Source organism: Lynx rufus, unplaced genomic scaffold, assembly GCF_022079265.1.
Source record: "Lynx rufus isolate CCGP_SWC_20201006 ecotype Redwood Valley unplaced genomic scaffold, mLynRuf1.p SCAF_5, whole genome shotgun sequence".
Lineage (NCBI taxonomy): Eukaryota > Metazoa > Chordata > Mammalia > Carnivora > Felidae > Lynx > Lynx rufus.
In genome coordinates this window covers 88304617-88327007 of record NW_025814867.1, presented here as the reverse complement: position 1 = coordinate 88327007, position 22391 = coordinate 88304617, and the positions used below count along the sequence as shown (strand labels likewise).

Here is a 22391-nt window from a genome sequence, read left to right as displayed (position 1 = left end):
GTCAGTTAAGCATCCAACTCTTGACCTCGGCTCAGGTCATGATCTCATGTTTTGTGAGACTGAGCCCCACATCAGGCTCTGTGCTCTTAGCACAGAGCCTGCTTAGGCTTCTCTCTCTCCTCTCTCTGCTCCTCCCCCACTCTCTCTCAAAATAAATAATAAATAAACTTAAAAAAAGAGAAAGCAACTTTACTTTATCACACCTTAGTTGCAAAACAAACAGGTAGACAAAGTTATGCATTAGACATGTTAAAAATATCAAATATAGGGGCGCCTGGGTGGCTCAGTCGGTTGAGCATTGGACTTCGGCTCAGGTAATGATCTCTGTTTGTGAGTTCGAGCCCCATGTTGCACTCTGTGCTGACAGCTTAGAGCCTGGATCCTGCTTCGGATTCTGTGTCTCCCTCTCTCTGCCCCTCTCCCACTTGTTCTTTCTCTCTTTCAAATAAACAAAAATTAAAAAGTGTATTAAATATAACAAACATAATTATGTCAATTTTTAAAATAACAAATTAAGTAATTTGATAGAAGTTACTTAAAATAAATATTAAACCTGATTTGTTCATTTTAGCCACTCTGACTCAGTGTGGCTTTGATTTATATTTCCCTGACGATGAGTGACTTGATGGGGGGGGGGAGGGGAAGTGGGTGATGGGCATGGAGGAGGGTACTTGTTGGGATGAGCAGTAGGTGTTGTATGTAAGCCAATCTGACAATAAATTATATTATAAATAAATAAATAAATAAATAAATAAATAAATAAATATTAAACCATCTCTGAAAATGCACTCCATATCTTTATCAGAATAAATAAACACATAGTTTTAGTTAACCTGTACAAACCAAGAATGTGCATTGCTATAGTCCACAAAGGATCATGTTTCAAGTCCATATGGTATTTTATTAAGTTGATAATATAATTCTTTTAACCACTTTCCAAACATTGCACATTTATTTCTAATTTGCTACTAGCACAAACCATGCAGCTATGACCATCTTGAACACATTTTATGGTTTATTGTTTGATTTTGAGTTGTTTCCTTGATATGCAATTCCCCCAAACAGATTTACAAAGTTAGGGCAATGAAATAGTTTTATATTTCTTGTTATACCATGAAAGATAATTCTCCAGAGAGAATTAACCAAAGATGTTATGTCAACTATACTTCAATAACAAAAATTTAAAAAGAAGAAGGAGGAGGAGGAGGAGAATGAACCAGAGGGACTTTCAGCGATGGCAATGTGAAGTGGTCAGTGAATCCTCTCCACAAGAAATAAGTATAAAACTGGTCAAAATAATAAAAAAGTAATCATTCAGCTCTAGAAGTTACCAAATGGAGACAAAAATTAAGAAGTATTTATTTTTCAAAAACTGATGGAGCTGAGGGTCTGAACAGTGAAAGCCTATGGCCTGATCTCCCATCCTCATTCCCGTTCTTACCAGCATGGAGCTGGTCAGAAACCAGCAGTTTCGCTGCCAGAGGGAAAAGACTTGTGAGTTGTGCCTTTATAAGCTAAACATGGTGAGTATAGTAGAAAACTGAAAAGGAAAAGTCCTCAGTTTTGCTAGCCTGAGGTTGCAGACCCAGCTAGGGCAAGCAGTGGACCATCAGAAACTTAATGGGAAGATCTAGAAATGAGAGAGTCACAGAAAGACTATGGAAGGACTATATCTCCCCACATTTCCCTGGATGACTGAAAAACTATGCTCCTGCCTGGGGAGGCCAAACTGAGACTGGCAAAACCAGGAAAGACTGGAAAACTAGCTGCAACTTTGACTGCTTCCCAACCTATACACAGATCCACTGGCAAAGGGTAGAGCCTTATGGGCCACGTAGGCACAAGGGCAAACTCCTTAGAAGCCAGGATAAAAGTTAAAAATAAGAATAAAAAACTGAGTAGAGACATCAGAATCCACAACTACAGAGGAGACAGATTCCAAAGTTCAAATCCAGGAAATTTACTAAAACAAACAAAAACATGGAAACATATATCAGAATCAGGAGTTGCCACACTATATTATCTAAATTGTCTGGTTTTCAACCCAAAATTACAAGACATGCAAAGAAACAGGAAACTGGGGCACCTGGGGGGCTCAGTCGATTAGGTGTCCGACTCTTGGTTTCAGCTCAGGTCATGATCTTATGGTTTTGTAGGTTCGAGCCCCACATCGGGCTCCAAGCTGACAGTCTGGAGCCTGCTTGGGATTCTCTGTATCCCTCTCTCTGCCCCTCCCCCCACTTGCACTGTCTCTATCTCTCTCAAAATAAATAAACTTTAAAAATATAAAAACAGGAAACTGACCCATGCTCTGGAAAAAAAAGCAATCAAAAGAAACTGACTCTGAGTGGGCCTGCACTGAGTTTAGCAGACAAAGACTTCAAAGCACTAGTATAATAAATATGTTCAAAGAATTAAATAAAAATACAATGTCAGTGACTTAAGAGAAATATGATGGCAATGACTTTCAAAATAGGGAATATCAACAAAAACATACAAACATTACAAAAATGAAAATTCTATAGTTAAAATGTACAATAACAGAAATAAAAAATTTACTCTATGGGCTCAACAGCAGATTTGAGATGGCAGAAGAAAGTATCAGTGAACATGAAGATAGATCAGTAGAAATTATCCAAACTGAAGAACAGAGAGGAAAAGGTAGAAGAAAAAAGAACAGAGCCTCAGAAACCGGGGGGGGGGGGGGGGGGAATGTAAAGTATACTAATTAATGTGTAGTGGGAGTCCCATAGAGATGGGAGAGAAAGAGAAGAGCAGAAAAAATATTTGAAGAAATAATGGCTCCCAAATTTGATGAAAAACTTTAATCAACAGATCTAGAAGGAATAAATCCACTGGAATTGCTTTCAGCAATGTGTTCATATACCTGATAACCACAGACCTATTTTATTTAATTTCTTGATGGCTTAATAGATGTGCAATGATATTTTGAAGGTGGTTTAATTTGTATTTATTGAATTAATACGATGGCCTAGTTTATAACAGATACTAACAGCTAGCAGCATATACCTTGTACAGTGGTTCAGAACACAAGTTCTAAAGTGAAAGGACCTGTGTTCAAATTCTGGCTGTCTCATATCCTGAGCAAATGTTTAACTTCTCTATGCCTCTGTAAAATGACAATAACAATGCCTAAGTCTGAGCTTAGATGAGATAATCTGTTAGGTGCTTATCTCAGTGCCAAGAACATGGGACATGTTTGAAAAACACTGGCTATTTTTAACTACTAACAATATTTTACACTTAACAATAAAAGTTAGTTTGTTGAATGAGCAATGAATGAATCCGGGCATTGATTTTTCAAATGTAAACTGCATATTCATCTGCATGCTTCTTTTTAGTAGAATCTGGATTTTGACCTTCCTATTTTTAAAAATAATATGCATTGGAAGGTATGCTTTTATCGGCCGTGCTTGTCAGAATAATTGTTTCCTTCTGTGACACTGTGTTGTACAAATGTTTTTTATTTCTATTTAATCAGATCCTTTTTGTCTTTGATGATAGTCTTCAATAGTCAGAAATATCTCTCTTGCACAGCTGTTATAAATAAGGAATTCATGGCTATATAAGGTAAAGAATACAGCCCAAGTTAATCTTTTTGATCCATTTGATTTCAACAATGTTTACTCAATAGTGATTTGATTCTTATTATTGTATGACATCTGGTTTGTCACAGATTAGGTTCTTATCATAGTGTAATTCTTTCTATTCTACTTTACTGATCAATGTTTCATTTTTTTGAAGTTAATATTTGCTCAATTGTGCATCAATTTAGCCTTTACTGTTTGCTGCATGCTGTGTACTGTGTGGGAATACTGTGATAAATATAAGGTGGAAAGACATGGCTTGTGACTAAAGGAAGCCCACAGTCTAGGGGCGAAGGAATAAAACGAATATTTCTTTTCCTCAAGACAGACAGACATGGGCCTGAAGACAAATGTGTAAAAAATTCGATATAAATGTATAAAACAATGTGTTAACTCTCTATATTGCTAGCATAAATCAAATGTTATACTTGCACAGGAGAGGAAATCAGGAAAGCCTTCTCAGAGGGAGTGTAAATGCGTATGAAAAGTTGGATGGATTTTAAACTATACGTTGGAGTTTTCCAGATGGAGAAGCGGGAGGTGAAGCAGCTGTGAAGACAGAGCAGCATATGCAAAGGCGGGAAGGGATGAAGAACAAGATGTGTTTAGGGCATTCATTTAGGTCTAACTGGAACATACAGAGTATGGGCCGTCACAAGGAAAATGGTCAAAAAGGTAGTACAGAGCAGGATTGTAAAGAACCTTGCAAATCCCACCAAGGATCTTGGACTTTAGATGGAAGAGATTTGATTCTAGTGAAGGTTTTTAAGTAAGAGAGACATGATAAGAGTTTTATTTTAGAAAATCATTCAGTGGACAATGGGAAGGAGAAACAGGATGTGGGAGAATCTGGAGGCAGGACACTGGTTTGCAGACTTAACAAGAGTCTGGGTACTGTATAGGAAGGGTCTGCACCAAGGTACAGGCAGCAAGGATGAAGGACAGGGAGTGGTCAACAGCTATGACATTTCTATGATTGGGCAACTGGGCAGCAAGCACTTCATTGACTAAAGATTGCAAACTGACTGCACATCTCTCCTGGAAACCCACTGAGAAAACAGAAAAGGAATTAGATAGGCATAAACCCACAAGCATAAGGAGAATGAGGGAGGAAAGATAAAAACAGATCTTGGAAGATGGAAAGGTGACAGGGGAATGGTAACAGAGTGAGCAGAGCAGAGAAGGATGAATTCCAGGCCCTACAGACAGGGTACCAGCAAGGAGCAGCCCAATACACCCTGGCAGGCCCCAGCAAAGTTCAAGACTAGGCAGTGCCATGTCCCTGGGAAGTGGTAAGGTAAAGGCATTTGGTTCCAAGACTGTGTCTGAAATAGCTGGAAATCAAGATCCTTTCTTCTCCCCACACAGCTAGGTAATAACTCCTTTGCCTGACCCCTTTCCTCTGAAGAAATAAAACCAGTGAGTGCCTGGACTTGGGACACCAGGCACAGCAAGAATGGGTAAATGGAGCTAGAAACTGGGGAATTGAATTTAAGTCTGTATCCTAAACAATGAGACACCCTAACTCCCCTACTTCCCCCTGCTCCCTGAATGCATGCAGCCATCTGGGTAAGACAAGAGATTAAAGGATTCTCCTCTGGAGGAACTAAAGAGTCCAGAGGTTTTGAAAACCTCTAGATAGTCACTTTTTGGGATCCTCCTGTGCAAAAGCTAGCCTACAACCTAATCATTATATAGTGAGGTGCCCTAATCAACGGGCCCTGACCAGTATACAGATCTTCTAAACAACTTTTTAGTACTTCACTTCTAAGTAGGAAAAGAAATCACAAGTTCAACAGACATTTTAGTAAAGCCTCTCTGAGAGAGAGAGAGAGAGAGAGAGAGAGAAAGACCAAGCCAAAGAGAAAAAGATCTAGAGAACACAAGTCAGTAAAAAGAACAGAAAAAGACTTTAAAGGGAGAATAAGTAATATTACCAGAGAGATAAGATAAGCCATTGTATCCATAAAACAAGAATGAGATGACGTTCAAATAAAAAAAAGGATAAGGAAAAATTGGGTTAAACCAAAAGCTCTTAGAAATTAAAACCATGATAATTGTGGCACTGACTGATTGTCATTACCCAATCTCCCCCTTCTTTCCTAGGAAAAAATCCACACCATTTCATATGAAGCAGCAAAATGATCAGGTAAAAATATATTTCCTAGCCTTCCCTCTGAGAGTAGCTGGAAAGGCTAGCAAATTAAGTTCAAGGCTATACAGCTAGGAACAACACTCAATATTGTATGTCAGAGCAGTCTAGGAGGGGACACTCCTGCAGCAGGCACCAAGGTCTAGATGCTGAATCCTGCCCACTGACTCTGAAAGCGCTGGACACTGGAGCCAGGAATGCAGCCATCCTGCTGCTACCATAAGGCTTTTAGAGAGTTCCTAGAAGTCACCACTTCTTCAGGTTTCCAGTTCCTAGTTCCAGGTATAAGGAGGGCTCATCTGATTGGCAGAGCCTCAGCCTCATGCCTGAACTCTTGGATATAGGAGAGGCTGGAAAACTGTGTATCTGACATCTTCAGTTTTGAGCGTGAAAGGCTTGCTTTTCCTCTCACCAAGACTTGTAACACCGGAAATTCTTCAAACATAGGGAGGTCATTCAACGCTGGGTAGGCAAAAAAAAAAAAAAAAAAAAAAAATTCCACTGTAATATTGTATCCAGAAAATCTTTGTTCCCTGGATCTGACATAGAGTGTGATAAAGAGAAATTCCAGGAGTTTTATAGCAGGCTTAGAGAACAGATAGTCTAGAATGGAACAGGATGACAGCCATTAGACAAAGACAAAAAAAGAAATGAATATGTTAGATTTCTGAAGAATTCAAGCATTTGGAAAATAACATTAAGAGGCATTTGACATATCTGCCAGAGCATTTAGAGAAAAATGATGACAGAAAACCAAGCAAATAAAAAGTAAGGCAATTATTAACTCCAGGAAACAGAAAAAGTTGTACAAAAAAGGAAATGTAATCATAGTGTATGTAATATGGCTCAGAGTTAAGCAATATTTACTTAATCATAATAATATGAATACTAGCTATTAAGTTAATCAAAACTGTGATATAAGTACACTGGGGATATTGGATGAGAAGTCAGAGTGGCATAAATGTGTTAAAACTTCATTTACCATAGAAAGTCAAATGAGGATATCTGAAACTGACATATCAAAAAATAGAAATACAAATATATTATTTAGCCACATGAAGGTTAATAAAAGAAGCAACTTTTTGGTTGAAAGTGGGATTTTCTGGGAGTGGGACTAGGGTACAAGGGATGGTATGGAAGAGTGAGAACTACTATTTCTGATTATGTTACTTTTAAGTCTACTTGGCATATTAAACTGTACACTTATTATTTTGATAAAAATAAAATAATTCTTAAAATTTAATAATGCTCCTGTCATTAAAAATCTCCCACCAATTCAGAGGTAAAGAAGGAAAAGCAAGTGTATGGAAGAATGTAAAGCATTTGTTTTTAGACATCTCTTTCTACATCTGTCTGTCTTCTCCTCTTTGCTCACATTTGTCTATACAGATCTCAAAAGGCAGGATAATGTAAAGAAAAGTAATGAACTTCAAATACAGGCAATGGACCTGGGTGTGACATCTGGCTGTGCAAAGTATGAGCTCTGAGACTTCTCTGTGACCTCACTGGGGCCCAGTGTCTTCATTTGTAAAATGGAAAAATATAATATCTATTTTATTACATGAAATAACATATGGAAAGCACCTAGAATGTGGAAGACTCAAAATTATAAGTTCTTTCTTTCTCTCAGAATTTCTCATGCCCTGTAAGCCTCTCTCTCAGAATCTCCCTGTGTGTTACCATGTTTGTAGATTTGAGAGAGTAAAGCAAAGCTGTGCTCCTTTGGCCATCTTTCTTCCACCCCCTCTTGCCTGGTTTGGGAGATTTATCTTTTGTCTTTTGTCCACAGACAAAACCTCCTAAGGCAGACAGTTTGTTACATTTCCACTTCTTTTGAAAGGAAAAATTGGTCTCGTTTGTGTTGATATTGAAGTTTATTTATTTTGAGAGGGAGAGAGAGTACATGAGCGAGTGAGGGACAGACAATGAAGGAGAGAGAGAATCCCAAGCAGGCTCCATATTCAGCATAGACCCCAACGTGGGGCTTGATCCCACAACCATGAGATCATGACTATGAGATCATGACCATGAGATCACGAGATCATGACCTGAGCTGAAATCAAGAGTCAGACACTCAACCAACTAAGGCATGCAGGTGCCCTTCATGTTTATATTATATCTCAGCTGAGTTTTGAGTAAAACGAAATAATGTTCAATTATTAGCCATGGCTCCAAGATCTACCATACAAGAGTAAACAGAAATTTCTGTTTAAAATCACTATAACAGAGTAGAGTTACAAATTCAGCTGATACTTGAATATAACTTTAAAAAATAAATATCACACAAAATTAACAAGGATTTTAAACCCAGCTATAAAGTAAACTGGCTGAGGACTTGAAAAGGGGTTTTGATAACTGGGTAGGTGAGGTCACCCCAAATTATGAGGCCCTAATGTGATTCCAAAGCACTCACCTTCTCCACTTGGGCCAGGCTGGTAACTTGGCTCAGGGACAAGTTGTTCTCCACATGCTCCTCTAGACCAAACTCTTTCACTCCTGGCACTCTGTTTGTTCCAGTAGGCTTCCTGCCCCTCCCATGAGGTAGTAGGCAATCTGTCAGAGCCCTCAGCAGGCAAGGAAGCTGGGGATTTGAGGTCCAAAAGGAAGCTATCTTGTAAGGTTGACTTTGTGGCCTTCTTGCTTTTCCCCTTCTTACTTTCTGGGATCCCGTCACTGTCTCCTTGCCTAGGTTGGCTATTCTCAAGCTTCCTGGTTAGCTGGAGGAGTTGATCCATGTCTTTGGTGAATTCGAGCAGAGTCCCCTCAGAGAGGCTTCGGGCAGTGCCCTCAGAGCCATAGCTGGGAGCCTTCTGCAAGAGCAGGTGCTCAGAGCAGTGGAGAGCTCCTGTGCCCTCCCTGTGCACTGACTCAGGCACCTGGGGAAGGCTGCAGGGACCCATGGACAGAGAGAAGTAAGAGTAGTCCACTGCAATGTATGTCAGCATGAAATTGATGGTGACAATGGGGGCTAGAACATTTACCTGGCCCACAAGGACAAAGGCCATTGTCACTAAGCTGGTCAGGAAGATGGCAGCTATAGGTGTTTTATTTGGCCCTTTCTGCAGAAAGAAAAATAACATGCAAGACTATGAAATTTCAGAAGAAAATCACATTATATGAAACACATTATATGAAACACAATTCATAATGGTTCAACCACTTGTACCATGTTCTACCAATCAGTAAATAACTGATTGTCTATAAACTTGGGATAATAATATCCAACTCATTCCCATGGGGTTATTGTGAGAACAGAGCTAATGCACATAAAATGCTTGACACAGCATTGACACACAGTAGGTCAATACACCATGGGTATTGGTTGTATTCAGAATTATTAATATGGAGTATGGCTATATAGAACTTGGACTTCCCAAATATTTCTCCTTTGGCTTTTATTGGGGGGTTTGGGGAGTTTTGTTTTGTTTTTTGTTTTGTTATTTTTTTTTTAGAGAAAGAGAGTGAGTGGGGGAGAGGGGTAGTGGGGTGGGGGGATCTTAAGCAGACTCCACACTGAGCATGGAGTCCCTCTCCAATATGGGGCTCAATCTTATGATTATTGCCTGAGCTGAAATCAAGAATCAGACACTCAAGTGACTGAGCTACCCAGGCAACCCTCTTTGGATTTTAACATCAGTCTTAGAAATCAAAGTGGTGCAAAGTTCCCAGGCTATAATGGAGAAAATGAGCTGAAGGGAGTGGCAGACCCTGAAAGATACAACAGAATCTCTTGTGGCTGTGGTGAAGAAATTCTGAAACACATGCTCACACACACACTTATTTTATACATATCTGTTATTAATGGAGGTGGGTATGGTGACCTTCAGGAGAACAGGAGTAGAAAACATGTGCTAACTCCATATAATTTGTCACTCCACAGAAGCTGTTCATCACACAGTCATTGACATGGTTCTTCAGCCAAAAGCACTGGACACTTCTTGGTCCCCATCTTCCTTGCCCTAAGAACTATATTTGACCCAGCTGATCACTTCCTGTTCTTTGAAAGACTTCCTTTGCCTACCTTCTCCTGACTTGCCTCCCTCATTGTCTGCTCCTTCTTAGTCTCTGTAGCTAACTCCTCTACATCTCTGAAATATTTATTTATTTATTTATTTGGGGAGAGAAAGCGTGAGTGGGGGAGGGGCAAGGAGAGAGAGGGAATCCCAAGGAGGCTCTGGGCTGTCAGCACAGAGCCTGATGTGGGGCTTGAACCCACAAACCATGAGATCATGACCTGAACCAAAGCTCAATGCTTAACCGAGCCACCCAGACACCTCTCTCTGACATCTACATTTAAAGTAGCCCAGAGCTCTATCCTCAGACCCCTTCTTTTCTCTATCTATACTCCCTTCCTAGGTGATTTCAACCAGAATCCTAAATTTATTTTTTTTTAATTTTTTTAATTTTTATTTTTGAGAGACAGAGTGTGAGTAGGGGAGGAGCAGAGACAAAGGGAGATACAGAATCCAAAGCAGGCTCCAGGCTCTGAGCTGTCAGCACAGAGCCCAATGTGGGGCTCAAACCCACACACTGTGAGATCATGACCTGAGCTGAAGTCAGATGCTTAACCCACTGAGCCACCCAGGTACCCAGAATCCTAAATTTAAATACTAGCTTTGTGCTCTTAACTCCCATATTTGAATCTCCAGTCTGAAATGTCCCCCTGCAATCCAGACTTAAATATTCAACTGTCTACTCAACATTTCCAGTTGATGTCTAAAAGGATCTCAAATGTCCCAAACCAAACTGCTGACCCCCTAATCTCCCACCATCAAATCTACTCCTTTTGTAGTCTCTGTCTCAGAAAACAGCTGCTCAATCCAGCAAAATTCTTCATGTCTCTTCTCATTCTCTCATTCTGTCAGCTTCACCCTCAGATATACACAGGATCTATACACTGGTCTCACCTCCTTTACAGCCAGCAGTCTGCAAGGGGAGGGGCAGACACATAAGCCATTTCCAGACCTGACCTGTGAACCTCCCACATGTGTTCTTTCAGGTGCATTTCCCTTTTCTGACGGTCAGAATAGAGTGCAGCCTTCGAAGTCACAGGATGAAGACAGCAAAGTCATCAGCCTGAATCTCAGAGGGCCAAAGCCCCTGTTGACCTGAAACACCTGCCCAAGAGCTTTAGTGTAAAATTCTGGGGGGAAAAATAAGAAGTAAAAGTATGCTTTTACTGTCTTTGACAATTACATTTTTGGGTAAATTTGCTACAGCTATTTAGCATACTCTAACAATAAAACTACTAAGAATAAAGTAAGTACTTAGAAACTAAAGAGAATGTAAAAGGAGGGTGCTAGGTGGGCTGAAGGAAATGCTAATGGTCCAGGCCAAGATTTTGATGAGGGCAGGTTGTAAAGTGTTTTAAGGGTGGAATATGAACTTCTCCTACCAAAAGACACCATAAAGAAATGAAAAAAAAACAAGCCACAGAATGGGAAAAGATATTTGTAACACATTTAACTGATGAAGAACAATCCAAAATATCAAAGAATCTTTACAAAATAATTAGAAGTCAGACAACCCACTAAAAAAGGAAGTGAGCAAAAGAATGTCTGTTAAGCATAGGAAAGGTACCCAACTTCATTAAGTAATCAAGGAAATGCAAATTGAAACCATAGGAAGATCCCATTAAACACCCACCAGATTGGCAAGAACTAAAAAGTCTGATAGTGTCAAGCATTGGCACAAACACAGAGGGATAGGAATGCTTATCTGCTGCTGATAGGGGTCAATTAGTACAAGTACTTTGGGAAAAGAGTTTGTTGTCTAGTAAGTGAAAATAGACATACCTTATAGCTTAGCAATTCCAATAACGGGTATATAGTCTGGAAGACCTTTACATGTGAACCTTTCTACTAATATAAGAATGTTTATTGTACTGTCTGTAACAGTCCCAAATTGGAAACAACCCAAATGTCCATCAACAGCAGAATGGATAAATAAATTCTAGCAAGTGAGGAAATGCTATATAGGGATGATAATAAACAAGCTGCTGCTTCAAGCAAAAATGTAGACAAATCTCGTAAACATAATGTTGAGGGAAAGAGGCATGCCACATTTATACAAAGTTTAAAAACAGGCAAAATTAAACAATTTTGTTTAGAGATGCATATGTAGGAAGCAAACCAGGGGTCAGCAAACTATGGCTCATGGGCCATCTGGCCACCATCTGTTTATGTATGCCCATGAGCTAAGAACGGTTTTACACTTTTAAACAGTTGGGGGGGAAAAAAATCAAAAGAAGAGGAAAATTTCATGACACACAAAAATTACATGAAATTCGAATTTCAGTGTCCATAAAAAAGTTTGACTAGAAAACAGCTACACCTATCCCCCAATAGACATGTCTGTGTCTGTGGCTACTTTTGAGCTACAATTGCAGAGTTGAGTAGTTGTGACAGAGACCATAGGGCCTGCAAAGTCTAAAGTATTTACTATTTGGCCCTTCTCAGAAGAAGTTTGCTGACTCCTGAGTAAAGCCTTGAAGAAAGCAAGGAAATTATTATCACAGAAGACTACAGGTACAGAGAGGGATGGGGCTCTGACCAGAGAAGGCATGTGGAGGCTGGAACATTCATTTCAGTTATTCTTCAAAACTTCATATTGGGGTGCCTGGGTGGCTCAGTCAGTTAAGTGTCCAACTTCAGCTCAGGTCATGATCTCATGGTTCATGGGTTGAAGCCCCAAGTCGGGCTCTGTGCTGACAGCTCAGAGCTTGGAGCCTGCTTCAGATTCTGTGTCTCTGTCTCTCTCTGCCCTTCCCCCACTTGCACTCTGTCTCTCTCAAAAATAAACATACAAAATTAAAAAAAAAAACTGTTCATATTGGTTTTATGCTCTTTTCTATATGTTGAATAGCTCTCAAAATTTTTTTAAAGTTTATTCTCTCCCCCATTAAAAAAGAAAATGTGCTAATAAAATTTAATCATATGTAAAGAAGCTTTGGGGAGAAAAAAACTTCAAAGTTAAAAGGCAAGTGACAAACTAGAGAAAACATTTGTAATATATATCACAAGGAGTTAACTTCCCCAACAAAAGAAGAGCTTCTAGCAATTGAGAAGAAAAAGACCAACAATCACAGGATATATATATGACTCTAAGAGGAAACGATCTCCAACCTCATTCATATAAGAGTAGTGCAAATCACAGGGGCGCCTGGGTGGCTCAATTAAGTGTCTGACTTCAGCTCAGCTCATGATCTCACAGTTTGTGAGTTTGAGCCCCACATCGGGCTCTCTGCTGTCAGCCTAGAGCCCATTTTGGATCTTCTGTCCCCCTCTCTCTCTGTCCCTCTGCCTCCCAAAATGAACATTTAAAAAAAAGAGAGAGAGTAATGCAAATCACAAGGATCCTGAGATGCCATTTCTCACTATACAACTAGCAAAAAGTCACATTTGACAATGAACTGTGATTGCTAATAATGTGGTACCTGGGACCAGAGTGCAAATGGCAGTCCTCACACATGATGTCCAAATATGTATAAGTATAAACCAAGCTAACAAACAGTTAAAGCAAATATGTTCTATCTTCCTTCCTTTGCAAACACACCTTTAGGACAATGGGGAAGACCAGGTTCAAGTTTAGAATCGTTGTTCTCCTCAGAGTTCTTCAGTAGAGGATGGCCACATACAGCCGCCAGCTCCTAGCCCACCTCCTACCCTTCCCAGACCATACTGTGGGGGCCTCACACCTACATGTGGACTCCTGCCCATACCCAGGTCCTAAAAGGACAGGCCCAGGGAAGGGGCCCTCGCAGACCCTGGATGTAGGTTGTGGGACATCCGGGCAGAGAATTCCAGGCAAGAGTGCAAATGGTCCAGTGTAGCACATGTACACCATCCAGAAGAGGGGTCTGGGATCTAGTGGAACTCCTTATCAAGGACCAGAACCCAGAACAGAGTCTATAAAGCAGGGTCTTTTGGCCTGAATCTAAGAGTGATGCTGACTGTGAGGAAGCAGGAACTGTTATACATTCCTGGTAGAAATACAAAAATCATACAAATCCTATGAAAGGTGTCTTGACAATATCTATTAAAATTAAAAATACATTTTGTTGCAGCAAACCTACTTACGAAACTTTATCCTACAGATATACCTGCACATTAAATAATTACACACACATACACAACATTATTCCTTGTAGCACTGTTTACTGAAAGCCACACATGGGTCAATCCATAGGAAACTAGATAAAAACTATGGTCTATCCACCCAATGGAAAAAGAATGAAAAAGTTTTCTTGACATACATATGAAAAGTTGGACTTCCAAGTTATATTAAATGAAGAAAAGCAAGGTATAGAACCACATGTTAGAACACTATAATTGTATAAAAAAATAGAGAGGATTCATAAAAAAACTAATAAAAACAGCTACTGATAGGGCATGGGTGCTGGTGAAGAAAGAGATAATAAAAGAGTCATGATAGGAGCAAAAATTCTCAATGTATACCTTTTATATCTTTCTTAGTTTTGAGCCCTGTGTATACATTACCTAATAAAAATACATGAAATTAAAGTAAAAGAAAAGGCATATACCACATAGAAGGTACAGAGATGAGAGTCAGTGCTCCCACCCAGCCCATGCTGGCTGATGGGTCAGAAGTGGAGGATGGTAAGGGAGGGCTGGTGACCCTACCTGAGAGGGGTCTGGGGTGGGAAGGGGTTGAGGGAGGGTCTCTGTGGTGCTCCAATAAGACAGAAATGAACTCTTTCTCAGTAAACCACATTATTGGGAAGTGGGGTTCTCTCTCTCTAACTCTCTCTCTCTATTTCTCTTTTGTCATCGTTTAGGTTTTAGGAATGTCCCATTCTATCATTTTGTGACTCAACCAAGCTATATTCTGTCGGTGAGAGTTTGAGCCATGAAGACTGACAGGAGGCCCAGAGGCCCGAGGTATGGGAAATCATCATACAGCAACCCCAAAGGAAAGGCAAAAATCAAGGGCAGAGTTTGAGCTGCAAGGTCCAGCTCCCCTCCTCACCAAGAGATTTTTTCTTCTATGCTGAACTGAGAGGATCCCAAATTTATTTTTATTAAAGGATGTGACACTCCCTTTCCCTGTTGCTCAGGGTCCAAGATGCCATTCTGTCAGTTAGCTAACCCAGTGCCAAGAGGTTCTGGTGGCTATGACATTGACAGATGGTTTGTCCAACTGGCTCCACCCTAAGGCTGCCAGAGGACAGGAGAGAACAACTCTGCATTCTCATTTCTCCCACTCTGGAGAACTTGACCACTGGCTCTAATCGGAGAGACTTAAGCAATTTATTGGCTGATAATCTGGTTCGCAGCAAAATGTACATTTCTCAAAAAAAGGATCACTCACCCCTTTCCCCAGACAGGCCAGTGTGGGAATCACTTTCTCCTGGGCAATGCACTGCAGGATCCGGGGGGCTCCATAGAGTCCTCCCATACAGGAGGCCAGAGATGAGATGTATAAGCCCAAAAGGAACAGGAAGCCCACCAGGGACACCTATATAAGGAAGCAATTTCATTACCCAATGCCAGAATATGCTTGTCCCTTTCTGTTCCCTAGCACCATCTGCACCCCATCGATCATTAGTTCTCTAGATTCAGCCTCTCGGATATATTTCCAATATTCCCAACTCCATCCCATTTCATTCATACCGCCACTATTTCAGTTTGGCTCACCATCAGTTCTTGTATGAACAACATAGAGGTTCTCAAATTGAGCGTGCATCAGTCTCAGCTAGAGGGCTTGTTAAAATACGGATTTTTGATCCCCACCTCAGAGTTTCTGATTAAGCAGTTCTAGGGAAGAGCCCAAGAATTTGGATTTCTAAAAAGTTCCCAGTTGATGCTGATGCTAAGGGTCTGGGGACCACACTTTGAGAACCACTGGCCAACTGGCCTCCTGCCTCTACGTTCTGTCCACTCTGAATTATCCCCAAGCCTCTGCCAGAGTGACGTCTCTAAACTCAAACTCGATCATAATGTCACTGCCATAACAATATCAATGGCTTCCCAACACCCTGACATTCTCGGCCCCTTCCTGGTCTGTGACCTTTGTAGCCGCATACCCCACACACTCAGAGTCTTTGTCAGAATGTTTCCCTGCCAGCTAACACCCTCTGTCCACTCCTAATCTACTCATTGTCTGTCTGTTAAACCCAGTTGTGCTTCAAGACTCAGCACAAACCTCCTTTCCTCCATGAGGCCTTCCCCAAGCCCCTCACAGCAGCGGCTGCTCCTCAGGACTCCGTAGCACCTCAGTGTAAGGTGAGTAGCACCCTCCCACACAAGTGGTCCCAGAGGCCTCATTTCTGCAGGGCCCCTATCTTGTTCATCCTAGTATCAGTGCCAACACAGAGCTTCGAACGCTGAAGGAACGAATGAGCTCCATGACCCACATGGCCCACAAATCACCAACAGATAGACTAAGAGAGGGCACAGTTGTTCTGCTGGATGTTGACTTGCAAAGATCAGTGCTACTGGCCATGAAGCTGTGTCACAGGCTGTCAGGAACTGCCCTCCCCTCCCCGTCCCTGCCCTGAGCTGGACCTCATCTGTACCCAGCGGGAAGTCTGTTTTCTGATTATTTGAGATGCCCATCTCCATTCTACTTTACCATAGGCACGGTGGCCAGAACTGTATGTTCCAAATGCTCATTTGTCCAAAGATCACAGATGAGGTCATCTTAATTTGCATGGTTTTGTCAAACCCTTCATGATGAAGATTCTCCACCTCACTTTTTATGTCCTTGCCTTGTCAGTTCACTGGGTCAGTGGCATCAAGCTACATGGAATACTAGTCCGTGGCTAGACCTCTTTCCTGGCTCATAAATTATCACAGGAAACCTGCATCAGCCAGGATTCCCGATTAGAAACAAAATACTTTTAAAAGAATATATTTGTAGGACACTGGAGGTTCACAGAATCATCACGAAGCTGAAAGATCATGCTCAGAAAGGGCAAGACCGAAGCCTGGAGGCACAAGCTGGACTCTGGAATGGGAACAGTTTGACCAGGATGCTACCAGCACCCTGTTTCCCTGCAGATGAATTCCCACTATCCCTTCACTGTTGTCCCATTTATTACACTTGGAGCATCTGATGGGTCTAAGCTAGGTCACATGCCCTATTTAGGCCACAAAGGGGCAGGCAAGAGAGCATCTTGTCCTTCAGGCTTCTGTACTATTAATATTAAGTGGGGCTCATCACTCCCTCCAAGATCAGATATAGGTGGAATAACCCCCAAATGGTCAAGGATGCCAGGGGCCTGATGAACATAACTCAGGTCCACTGCAGAGCCTAACTTGAACTTCATTTCAGCGTGGATTACTTTTCCCTAAATGTGTTACCTCATCTTATCCCCAGAATCTCTCATGTCTATTTTCTTCATTATCACAGGTGTCTATGTCTATTCTACCCCCGCTCTTCTTATCATTTTATAACTAGAAGAAATTAATATCGGGGCGCCTGGGTGGCGCAGTCGGTTAAGCGTCCGACTTCAGCCAGGTCACGATCTCGCGGTCCGTGAGTTCGAGCCCTGCGTCAGGCTCGGGACTGATGGCTCGGAGCCTGGAGCCTGTTTCCGATTCTGTGTCTCCCTCTCTCTCTGCACCTCCCCCGTTCATGCTTTGTCTCTCTCTGTCCCAAAAATAAATAAAAACATTGAAAAAAAAATTAAAAAAAAAAAAAAGAAATTAATATCATCTAATGTTTATCCCTTTTTTTAAAGTTTATTTATTTTTAGAGAGACAGAGGGACTGGGTGAGGGGCAGAGAGAGTAGCAAAGAGAGAATCCCAAGCAGGCTCCATGCTGTCAGTGCAGAGCCCAACGTGGGACTTGAACTCACAAAACCGCAAGATCATGACCTGAGCCAAAACCAAGTCAGATGCTTAACCAACTGAGCCACCCAGGCGCCCCTCCCATCACTCTATTTGTATATTCTGACAGCATTTGTAATTTCCACCCTGGGTTGTAGTCCATTACACTCATGGCTTATCTTGCAGTGCAACATAAGCTCCTGTGTCTCATGCATCTTGCCCCTGCCCCTGCCCCACCACGCCTAACAGTCTGGCAAACAGGCTCAGCACATGCCCATGGAATTCATGAAGCTTCACGACTTCACTGTGACTCGTTCCCTGGATGCCTCACAAAATTGGCAGATAAACTGGCTCCATTATCAATCTCTGATCCATTCTGAGATGCAATCCTTCACTTCTAACCTTTGTTTCTGTCTTCTTGACCAAATGCATCCTGTATTTGCTGGTTTTAAAAATACATAAACTCCATGATGAAATTTTATCAAAAGCTTTATAGAAAATCTAATTAGTAGTTCTCTGATCTGGCTATACCTAAGAATCACTGCAGAAGTTTTGCTTTATGAGTGTAGGGTGGGGCACAGACATCCTTGATGTTTCTGAAACCCTCCAGGTGATTCTAATGCACAGCCAGGGTGGAGAGCCACTGGGCAAGGTGCATTGTACCCACCACGCTGTCCTTTCAGAGAATTCTCCAGGAGACGTAGGCATGGTATCTCCTTGCAGAAACTGTATTGCTTCTTATCCAAAAGATTATATATATTTATGTTAAAAAATTTTTTTTTTTTTATTGAAAGCCTGTCCATTTACTCAGATCAGAAATGAGGTTCCCTAATTTGGCTTCCTCCTAGTGTGGGGCTGACCCAGGAGCTGGAGTCTCTGGCACCAGGATGCCCATCTTTGGCCAGCCTTCCCACAAACACTCCCTGGGATTCCTGCAGGACCTTTGGGCTAGGGGTAGGAGAGGGGACTGTCCAGGTATAGTGACTTGTTATGCCCAGTGTATCAATTGTGTTTACAATGGTCTGTTCACTTGATAATCCTTTTATATAAAATTTTTATTGGGGTGCCTAGGTGGCCCAGTTGGTTAAGCGTCTGACTTCGGCTCATGATCTCACATTTCTGGAGTTTGAGCCCCGCATCAGGCTCTCTGCTGTCAGTGTGGAGCCCACTTTGGATACTCTGTCCCTCTCTCTCTCTCTCTCTCTCTCTCTCTCTCTCTCAAAAATAAATAAATATTTAAAACAACAAAAAACCTATTATTCTGGTTATTCTGTCAATTTTGCTGAAAAATGAAATGTCTCATGTCTGGATGAATTATAAAAGCTCCATTCTATTTCTCTCTCCCATGTGCATCCTATTTTGTCCCCTCTATCTGCCATCCATCCATCCTTGGAAGCATTCACTGAGGACAGGTTAGGTACCTGGCACAGTGCTGGGCACAGGGTAAGACTTTTGAGGCACAGCAGGAAACCACACAGCTTTGCTCCCAGCCCTTGGAGAATTTAATCACTGTCTCTATTCATACAGAACTACAGACTTGCTAACTGTGCCAGTGGAGATGGAAGTGAGCATTTATTTGAGCAGATGTGTGTCAACAGCTCTTTATGGGGGGAAAAAAAATCACCCCTCTGTCATACACCTGTTTGAGCCATCACAAAAAATTCTGTCTTTCCAACATATTATCTGAGGTGGGAACTACCCTAATTTCTTTCCTCAGTAACTACTGATAAAAATCATAATTCCATCTCTCTGCTTTTCGTATTATATCCCAACTCCCATTGGAGCTTCACTAAGAAATCCCACCTATCCACTGGCTGCTCCCTTCTCCTGAAGGATTGGATTCAAAGTCATTTGCAGGGTGCTCATTCTGCCTCATCCAATTCCTATGTGCCCTTGATGTTACTCAGGAGTATATCCTGAAACCCTTTATAATCCCAAATTGCCTCACAGTCCCCTAGTTTTCTCTCACATCAGACATGAATTTTCTAATACAGACCCTACACCACAAAATGACCAACAACTCAACTTTCAGTCAAGTTTTCTCTCTCGCTTCATAGCCATTTTCCATCAGGAAATAAAGATGGCTTCACTTCCCGAGAGGCAGTTCCGTGTCCGTGATGGGGAGCAGAGGGCAGCCAGGATGGGCTGGATGGTGGATACTCAACAGCTGGCGAGGCTCCTTCACCAGCCGAGGGCCCTGCCCTACCCCATCTTGCCAAGCACAGCCTGTGCCCTGGGCACTCAAGGTCCCTCTTGAATACATGAAACCATGACTGCCAAATCTATGGATACCTCATTTTTAACAAAGATGCTTTTGGGGTACTTTTCCTACTTAGTTTGTTCTTATTTTGCTAGGTAGCAAGCTCCAGCCTTCCTAAAGTACTTGGTCTTTTGGATGTTAATAAACATTTTTTTTCCTGAACTGTATACAAGTTTATTCTGAAACAATTATTTAATCTGTTCAGTTTTACCCCTACTAATAACTGATCTTTATACAACTCCTTTTCTATAACTGAATAATAATTGGGATTGATATTAGGACTGACTTTTTTTTTTCCTATCCTGCTAAATATGCTGGATTTGTAGGGGGAAAAATATGCCCCATCTATAAGGTTATCCCCATAAGTAGTGTACAGAGGAGTCCAAATTTAATAAGCACCTACTATGTACCAAGTATTGTGCTTTACATAGATTACCTCAGAGCCACCACAATGTACTAAAGGTTTTTTAGAAAGTGTAACACTACAGAGACTAACACCCAAAGCCAGGGAAAAGTTTCGGTGGGGCATGGATATAAAACAAAAAAGAAACTTCTTAGAGAAACTGTAGGCTGGGAAGCGAAATAATTAGAAATAGATCTGAGAAGCTGCCGGAAACCCAAAAAGAAACAGATGAACTGACCAGCTGCAGAAAGAAGGCCGGGGCGGCCAGCAGCCATTGAAGGTAAGTGTTCTGGCAGAAAGCATCCGACAGAAAGACAGAGACGTGCCCCGAGGAGCTCTGAGAGAACCAGCACCAAGGGGAGCATCCTGGAGGCCTGCCCTGGTCTGTGCCCAAAGGGGAGACCCTCAGGACACACAGACCAGACTGGGGAGGATTTGCTTCCGCGGGGGCCAGAAGAGCTCAGAGATGGGCTGGCTCAGAACCCAGGCCATAGCTAAGATACGAAACCGGATGAACAGTTTACTAAAACCAGGTGAGGGTGGTGAGCTGGGTCAAGTAACCACGTGGGACACTGTACACTTATACCCTTCCATTCTCCAGGCAGTGCTAATAAAGTTGTTTGTGGCCCAGCTCACTGCCTGAGTATGTGCCTGCTACTGCAGCTGAGTCAGTCCCAAGGAGGAACACCGAAAGCCAAAAGGAGGAAAGCCAAGGTTCAAGGCTTTGAGGGGGGGAAGTCCTGTGTGATCCCCTTTGTAGGGGGCGGGCTTTGGGGAGCAGCAGCACACCAGAGTGCCGCCACTTTAGAGTTGCCCTGGTGGGTTCTGTCTCTGTTGACCTACTTGCTGTGCCAGCCCCTGTTTGCTGCTGAGAACCAAGAACAGTATCTTTCCTTTCTTTTAGGTTTTACAACTGTCTATTCTAAGACACAGTCTATTCCTCTCCAAAAAATGAACTCTCCACCTCTCATCCTGATGTGTGCACAATGTCATTCCCATAGATCGTTGCCAAGCACGGTTTAGCAGGTGCCCCCAGCTGGCTAAATGCTTGCCTACCTGTTCAATGTCTGGGACAGGTGGCATTCCAAGCAAGCTTCCCCAGTTCATGTGTCTATTATTAACAGTGGAATTTCCACCCACAAAGGCTTTCCCGTGCTGTCCATGGAGATGTTTTTACTTTCTCATTGTAGCCTTCCTTGGATACAGGCTGCCTCCCATCCCACATACCTGTTTTTAGTTCTTTCTGCAAAGGAGGGGAAGGAGGGAGAGAGAGGAGCCCCAGACCAGGGGATAATTTGCTGTGTTCCATCCAGGTAAGAGCCTCAAATGGTTGAAAGGACCTCTGTGAGGGAATCTACTAGAAAGAAACCAGCTTTAGAGGCAGGCGGAGCTAGCCAGCTAGCTAGCCACTGGCAAGTTGCAGACAGCAGCAGGCAGATTCCCCAGGTCAAAGGATCAGCTGTTCCCTGAGGCCTTTAATTCCTCTGATGCAGCCAAGCTTTTCATTCCACAATTAGAGAAAAGGCCCCTTGGAGGTGAAATTCAAGATGGAAGCATGCATACAGTTAAACATGAGGGCTGTAGATTCCTTCCCTGAGAGCAAACCTCTCTCTGGGGGTTTAAGACCTTGGTCCCTGGAAGTGGGGTGACAGTCCTCTCATTACCTGAGCAGCTCCCCTCTTTTAAAACCTGCTTTCATAGTCAAGACCCCTGAAAACATAAGTCATCTTTACATCGTGGCCTACGTATCTTAAAAAGAAACATGTGCTAATGTGGAAACCAAGCCCAAAAGTAGCTCAGAAGAGAAAGTTCAGAGTTTTCTGCCCCAGGCTGCCCCAAGGAGTGGCCAGTGGCCCTCCATGAAGACCAGCAAAGTAGCTTTTGCCGAGCCTCACACCAGGAGAAAATGGTACTTTCTCCCAAAATAGGAGCAGAAACACTCAGAAGTTAACTAAGAAAACTTTCCTAGCCTACTACATTTCTCTGATAACTAACAGGAATCTCAGGGTCCACTCATCCTCTAGGAACTTAAGAGAAGGTAGGAGTTTTTGGGGATTTCCAGAAAAGCATATGGGAATCTTATTCTCCTAGGTTCTAGAGATGCCAAATGAGTGTCCTTGACTGTCACACAACCTCTATCCTGTAAAGGGCAGCTGTGGAACGTGAGGAATTTGC

The 22391-nt window shown here is 42.1% G+C and overlaps 1 protein-coding gene across 1 annotated transcript in view; it reads right to left on the bottom strand.

Moving 5' to 3' along the window:
* The window catches only part of SLC12A8 (solute carrier family 12 member 8), a 115910-nt gene that overhangs the window by 16561 nt on the left and 76958 nt on the right, over positions 1-22391 (bottom strand). Inside the window, exons 8-9 of the mRNA XM_047100435.1 lie at positions 15091-15237; positions 8174-8819 (exon numbers count right to left, since the gene is read on the bottom strand). Coding sequence (XP_046956391.1) covers positions 8174-8819; positions 15091-15237 — 793 coding nt within the window. The remainder of the gene's footprint in view (positions 1-8173; positions 8820-15090; positions 15238-22391) is intronic.